The 6,812-nt window shown below is 55.2% G+C and overlaps 1 protein-coding gene across 1 annotated transcript in view; it reads right to left on the reverse strand.

Moving 5' to 3' along the window:
- Skor2 (SKI family transcriptional corepressor 2) overlaps positions 1 to 5,104 on the reverse strand; it is a 42,422-nt gene extending 37,318 nt beyond the window's left edge. Inside the window, exons 1-2 of the mRNA XM_057789011.1 lie at positions 5,010 to 5,104; positions 306 to 2,956 (exon numbers count right to left, since the gene is read on the reverse strand). Coding sequence (XP_057644994.1) covers positions 306 to 2,906 — 2,601 coding nt within the window. The 5' untranslated portion in view covers positions 2,907 to 2,956; positions 5,010 to 5,104. The remainder of the gene's footprint in view (positions 1 to 305; positions 2,957 to 5,009) is intronic.
- Positions 5,105 to 6,812: the final 1,708 nt, after the last annotated feature.

Here is a 6,812-nt window from a genome sequence, read left to right on the forward strand (position 1 = left end):
CTTTGGTGAACTGGCAGTTAAAGGGACTTGGAATGGGTGTCTGTTCCAACTTCTACAAGCAGTCAACTTAACTCTAAGAGGGGCAGGAGGTCCTAAGCCTGGAAAGACTTCACTAGAAAAAGACTGAGGACCACATTTTTATGGAGAACCCTGGCAGGAGAGAAGTGCTCCTAAACACACTGAATATTTCATTTCTGTGGGGATTTGCGGTGATTCATCTTTCCTGCGCATATGTAACTGATTCAGCCTAAAGGTGCATTTAAATAATAATAATTGGCTTGAAGGAGCCTAAAGGGGATATTTACATCTTTGTATGTGGGCTCCTCCTCCAGTGATGGATGGTGGACAGGGCTGCCTGGCCTGCTGCCTCCACCGCCGCTTGCTTTCTGGGGAGCCAGGGGTGGGGGCAAGGGCGCCGGCAGGTCCGAGCCTCCGGGGTCCCCCAGCTTGCCGTCCTCCTGTAGCAGCCTGGAGGAGTTCAGCGCGAGAGGGAAAGAACCGGTGGCGGGCGTCGTGCGGTCCCGGCCGCTCCCCTTCTCCGACAGCCCTCGGCCTTGGAGGAACCGGCTACCACCAACCAGGGAGTCTCCGAGAAGGACCCCAGTCTCCTCATCTTCTTCCTCTTCATCTTCGAGATCTCGACCATCCTCCTCTTCCTCTCCTTCGAGTGGCTTGTGGCCCTCCACATCCACCTCTTGCTCTTCCTCCTCGTCCTCCTCATCTTCCGAGCTGTCCTCGCTTGGATAGCTGCAGCTGGTGCCCTCAGGGGACAGAAGGCCTCGGTGGTGCGGCTGCGGGGCCAGCGGGGGCGGCGGCGGCGGAGGCGGCGGGGCTGGGTGGTGGCGCTCTGACCCAGGCTCATCTGGTTGTGGCGGCAGCAGCAGCAGTGGCGACGGCGGTTGCGGAGGGTGGTGGTGGTGATGGTGTGGGTGGTGGTGGTGGTGGTGATGGTGCGTTGGGGCAGAGTGGGGCGCGCCCGCCGACGCCCCGTGCAGCTTGGCCAGACTCTCCGCGTCGTCCTTGCCGCCCACCGGTCGGAAGGCGCTGGAATGGTGGTAACTGCCGCCGCCCGCCTTGCGCCCTTCCAAGAGGTGCGGGTGATGGGGGGCCGGCACACGGGTGCCCGCAGGACCGGTTCCAGAGGACGCAGCCCCGGTCCCGGACGTCACTCCAGGCTCTGCGGGTGGCGTGGACCCGGCGCTGCAGTCCCCGCCGCTGCCGCCCGGGGGCGACTCGAAGAGCGCGTCGCGTGCTCCCGCGCCCCCAGCCGAGGGAGGACCGGAGCCAGGGCCATTGGTCACTACGGGGGGAGGCTGGCCCGGCGGGGGCGCTGCCTCGGCGCTACCACCCGCGCCGCCCGGCTCAGCCAGGTCCAGGAAGGCCTGGCGCAGCAGGGCCGGGCTGTCACCCAGCGCGCAGCCAAGCGCAGACGGTGGCTGCGGCGGTGGCTGTAGGTAGGTGGGTACCGGCAGCCCGCCGGGGGTCCGCGGTGGCCAGAACATGCAGAAGGGCGGGTAGAAGGCGTCCTTGCGGCCCGCGGGCCAGAAAAGACCCGACAGACCGGCCTTGGGCGCCGCACCTGTGCTCCCGGCGCCCGCTCCCCCCAGGGCCTCGGCTGCTGCGCCCGCGTCCTCCTTCTTGTGGCACAAGCTAAAGGCTGCGGCCGCGGCTGGGAAGGTGTAAGGATGTGGAAAGAGGCCCCCGCAGCCCGGGAACTTCTGCAGCACGCCCCCGAAGGAACCCTTGCTGGGCACTGGGATGACTGGGTAGCTGCGTGGGCCTTTGGTGCCAGCTGCTGCACCAGCCCCCGCACTGGCGCCCACACCCACGCCGGTCACGCATCCACCCCCGGCACCACTTGCACCCGGCCCTGCGCCGCCGGTGGCCGCGGCAACCGAGAGGCTGGCGGCGGCGGCTGCCGAAAGGCTGGCTGCAGCCACCACGGCTGCCTCCTGTAGGGAATCGTCGTCGTCGTCGAAGCGCGGCCGCTTGTGATGGGCGTGCGGGGCGCCAGCCAGCTCAGCCAAGGGTGGTGGTGGCGGCGGCGGGGGTGGCGCGCCCAGTAGGTGCGGGCCCAGCAGGCCCCCGCCCCCGGCCACTGCTGCTGCGGCCGCCACCGCAGCTGCCTTGACGGAACTGAGCGGGTGACAGGCCGGGTGCGCACTGGGCTGAGGCAGCGCGCGCTTGCGGCTGCCTCCGTTGAACATGGCCTTGACATCCTCCCAGGCGAAGACTAGCTCGTCTTGAGGGCTCTTGTCTGTGAGCTTGAGATGGCGGCGCCAGGAATTGAAGTTGGCAGCGTCTGGCTGGGTGTACTTGGCGTCCGGGGTGCGGTGGGAGTGGAAAATAAACTTGTTGGGTGAGAAGTACATGTTGCAGTAGCTGCATTTGATGCACTTGGCGCGAGAGCTGTTGTAGCGCGCTGGGATAAAGCTGCCGCGGCAGCCCCAGGCGCACTCGTGCGACACGTCGAAGGCGAAGTTGTCCGGCAGCTTGGGCGGCCGGTTTTCGCCTAGGAATGACTTACAAAGGCGCTCGGCCTCACGCTTGGTGATCATGCCACAGCGCCGCGAAGAGATGGGCATGGCCCCTGCGCGCCGCAGGATCTCCAGTTGGACAGGCGTACACTGCACGCACGTGATGCCCAGCGCCACGCGGCGGTTGTGGATCTCGTTGTAGCTGAAGTTCTTGAGAAGGGTGTTGGAGATCTGCGCCAGGCACAGGCGTTCCTGCCCGTCGATCACCAAGGACACGATGGGAATGCCATAGAGGATCACCTGGCCCACCTGGTTGGGTTTGAGGTTGGCGTGCCCAGGCCGCGGCTGACTCAGTGCGTCGGGCTGGAAGGCGCTCGACGGCGATGCAAGTAGGATGTCGTTGGGCCCCGGCAGTGGGCTGGAAGCCATCTCCTCAACTGCAGAACCGCGGGCTTAGCGCTCCGGGTTTGCCTTGGAGACTGGGAAGGAAAGAAGAAAGTTGACTTGAACCTTCTGGTCTTAGAGCAGAGGGAAGGGATGAAAACTAACTGAAAATTACAATAGCTCCTTGCCTTGGTTAAGACACTGGGAAACTGAGCGAGTTTCAGGTGCACAAAGGTCATCTTTTAAAATTCTCCTCAAGGTCTCCTTTCAGAAAGTTTAGCCACTTGGAGTTAGTAATTTGTCTTCCGTCCTACTCGTCCCAAGTAAATACTGTCCACCGATCTGTTTGTCTATCTATCGGTTTCAGCAAATTCCTAAAAAACTCAAGACATCCCCGATTTATGGGGAAAAAATGATGGCTGGAACAAGAGTCGTGTCCAATAGGAATTAGAAAGAAATGACTGTTGTCGTTAATGATACACAAGTCATGAAGAACTCAGGCTTGGAGAGAGAGAGAGAGAGAGAGAGAGAGAGAGAGAGAGAGAGAGAGAGAGAGAGAGATCATTCAGATGTGCCTGAAAAAATTGATTTTGGTTTAAAAAAAATTAACCCAAACATTCTAAAAAGTGCTTTTTGTGGTGTCTGTGGTTTCCTTGGGGGCGAGATTCACTACTGATTAAAACATTGCTCATTAAAGCAAAACGAAATCTCTTCTTCCTCATCCTTGCTATTAGGTATTATTTTATTTAGTGTAATTAGAAAATTTGAGGGCTGCGTGATTGCCCCCAAATTTCCAAAGACCCCTTTCCTGAGCTAAGGACGTCTAATTCTAGATAGACGGATCAAGAAGAAGTTGGAGACATAAACAGTAAAAAGTGCTTTCCTGTCGTATTTAGACAAGTTACGGTCATGTTAAACCCCAAAACTCGCAAAGAAACAGTTCTTGGGGATCACGACAGGCAGAGGACTAAAAAGTGTATTCCGTTGCACACAAGTCAACTTTTATGACATTTGCCTCCTTGGCGATGTCGATACTGTTCTATGTCGAGAGTGTACCCAAAAGTAACCATAATTTCCAGATTAGGTAGCCAGCCAATCGTGGGCGCACTCGAAGTGGATTATGGGTTCAGTCTGAAATAAAATTCTGATTTCACCTGCCCAGCTGGATACCCCAATGGATAAAAATAAAAACTCATTAAGTTGAAAATAGAGCAATGGTAGAGCAAAGAAACCCGAGCGAAGAGAACGGTAAGTCAAACCAAGTTAAATGTGCGGTTCCCAGGAAAAGCAATGGTCTCCCCGGAGCTGTCCTTTGCCCTGAAAAGTCACCAGTGTCCATCACCTGGCAGCAAACTAGATTTTATTACAGCGATCATAGAGCATACACTAACCAATCCTCTCAACCAAATGATTGCAACGATGTTGTCTTTGGGTCACCATGACTTGTGAATGACCTCCTCTGACCTGCTGCCCCCGGGATCTTCAGCTCATATTACGGTCTGCGTTCTTCGACCTCCAAGAAGGCCGAATAAGCCTTCTCGTTCGAAGGAGAGGATCGTTAGGCGTGTCAGTCACTTCACAGATCAGAGGACATATTTTTAGGGGTTAGGGCATTAAATGGCACTCAAGGCATGGTGAGTCTCGAGTCTGACACTATGAGACCTAGCTTCGGCTGATGACCCTCCCAGGTTCATTTTTCTCTCAGAGAAGACCATATTATATCAATAAGACCCTGGGAGAACTCGAACTTTCGGTTCTTAGAAACACGAACCACGGATGCTGAGTTGGTTCCGCGTTAGGAACCGCAACCTTCTCGCGGAAGACCCGGGAGAAATGCCTCCTCTTGGATGACCCCCACTTTTACCCACAAACCCATTCAGAAACTCCGTCAGCAGAGACACAAATAAGATTTCTGTTGAGGTACATTTTGAGGGGTGAAAGGAGAGACAAAAGTTAGTTGAGCTGGAAAGGGAACCCGACAAACTTCTCCATCTGCCTCAAGAGTCAACGACCCGCAAATTCATTCTGGTTCTGCTACCCATCATTTCCGAGGCCCGCCGCCCCTCCACCTATGGCTAAAACTCCTCAGCTGGGTTTCTTCAACCTCCAACTGGGTGCCGAGTCAGGGCTGGCGGGTTTGCGTCGTACCTGATAACCCCTCGATGTCTTTAGGCGCGTGGTTGCCGGCCCATCTTCCGTGGGCGCTCGGAGGCGAAGCATCCAAGCGGGTCCTCGAATCCAGCGGGCGGGACTCAGGCGGGCTGAGCGAAGATCCCCGCGCTGGCGCGAGCTAATGGCGCTCAAACCCCGGCGGGGGGCAGAATGAGGGCCTGGGTTGAGGCGGGGTGTCCCCTCCACCGCAGAAAGTGTGGGCACGCGGAAACCCGCGGCAAGCGAGCCCCAAGTGGAGCGCTGTCTGACAGCGCCTTTCTCTGCCTCTGAACTCGTGTCCGATGGAGGGGACGCCACCCAGCGGGCAGGGTGACGTCACCGTCTCCCTGACACTCCACATTAAAGGGCTGGCATGTTACAGGGAAGGAGGGGGAGAGCGAAAGCGAGAAGGAGCTACATTAGAGATCCTTTCCCAGCAGACACGAAAAGCCACCACCTAGCCCAGGGCAACTGACAGCTCCCCATCCCGAGAACAAAACACAGCAATGAGAGGCTGGAACCCCTGATCTGGTTTAGCAGTCCAAAGCTGAACTGCTTGTGTGCATCCTGGGGAGATTCTAGAATATCTGCAAACTAAGAGTCTGTCTGCCTGTATTAGCCCCTCCTCAAGCCATCCTCCTTCCTGAACGATACCTCCTAGCAGCCCCTGGGTCTCCGAAGAAACACAATGCAGTCAGCAGGGCAGCACCTCGTTTGAAACACTGCAGACTAAGAGCAAGAAAAGAAATTTCTACATAGTGTGACCAATGGGGAAACTGGGAGAGTCGGGAAGAGATAAGTGACCCCAGGTTTGCCCGTACTTTTCAGGGCAAAGCAGCCACTGAGCCTTGTCTGGTCTCTAGTCCATAGTGCGTACAATTGAGTGAAGACACCAGTGGGTGCCAGTGTGCATTCATCTACCAGCCATGGTTTGACCACTCCTGTAACTCATCGTATAAGATCTATGCAGGCCATGCCACAAACGTAGAGTAGAGTAGTCTATTACAGAGTCCCCAACATGACAGCCCTTTGGACAAATTGCCAATTCCCCTGGAGAAATACATTTCTAGAGACTTTTGATAGAGCGTGCAGACCCTTCCCCCAAAAAGAGCCCATTAAGATGAGAACAAATTCTCCCCACAGTCCCCGGAAGTGGGGACACCCTGGGATATTAATGAAGTGTGCAATGCTATCTCCTAATTGGCTGGCTCTTAGGAGTAAAAACAATCACTGGCCAGTTTATCAGAAACTAAAGAAGCCATTTGTTTGGAGGACAAGGAAGGTACTTGCTGTGACAAGAACAGCAAGTGATATTCTTGCAGTATTAGTCTAGATGAAGTCCGGTCACTGCCAGGCAAAACAGGCTTAGGGATGGACAGTTCTGCTAGAGAAAGGATGGAACTACCCCCACTAAGTCCAAGGCCCAAACAGAGCCCATTACACAGCACAAACACACAGTCCCTAAATACAAGTATAAAAATGTGAAATCTTAACACATCTTTAAAGGTTAGCAAAGTCAGGCAAGAAAATCAGGGCCTTTGCTCAGGAGTTTGTTTTTTACCAATATCCTGAAAACAGTTTGAGGGACATGAAAATGGTGGCATTTGTGGGACACCAAAGTTTCAAATGGCAGTGAAATAATTTTCCAACAATCTCCTTATTTCTAAGAGCACCAAAAGCACAAATTAGATCCTGTCTTAAGGTGCTGAAATCAGCTCAGTGCTTTCTGTCTAATGCTCCAAGATGAAGAACTTGAATTTGGGGGCTTTCTGGTTCATTTGCCAAAAAAAAAAAAAAAAA

The sequence above is a fragment of the Chionomys nivalis genome, chromosome 14 (assembly GCF_950005125.1).
Source record: "Chionomys nivalis chromosome 14, mChiNiv1.1, whole genome shotgun sequence".
NCBI lineage: Eukaryota > Metazoa > Chordata > Mammalia > Rodentia > Cricetidae > Chionomys > Chionomys nivalis.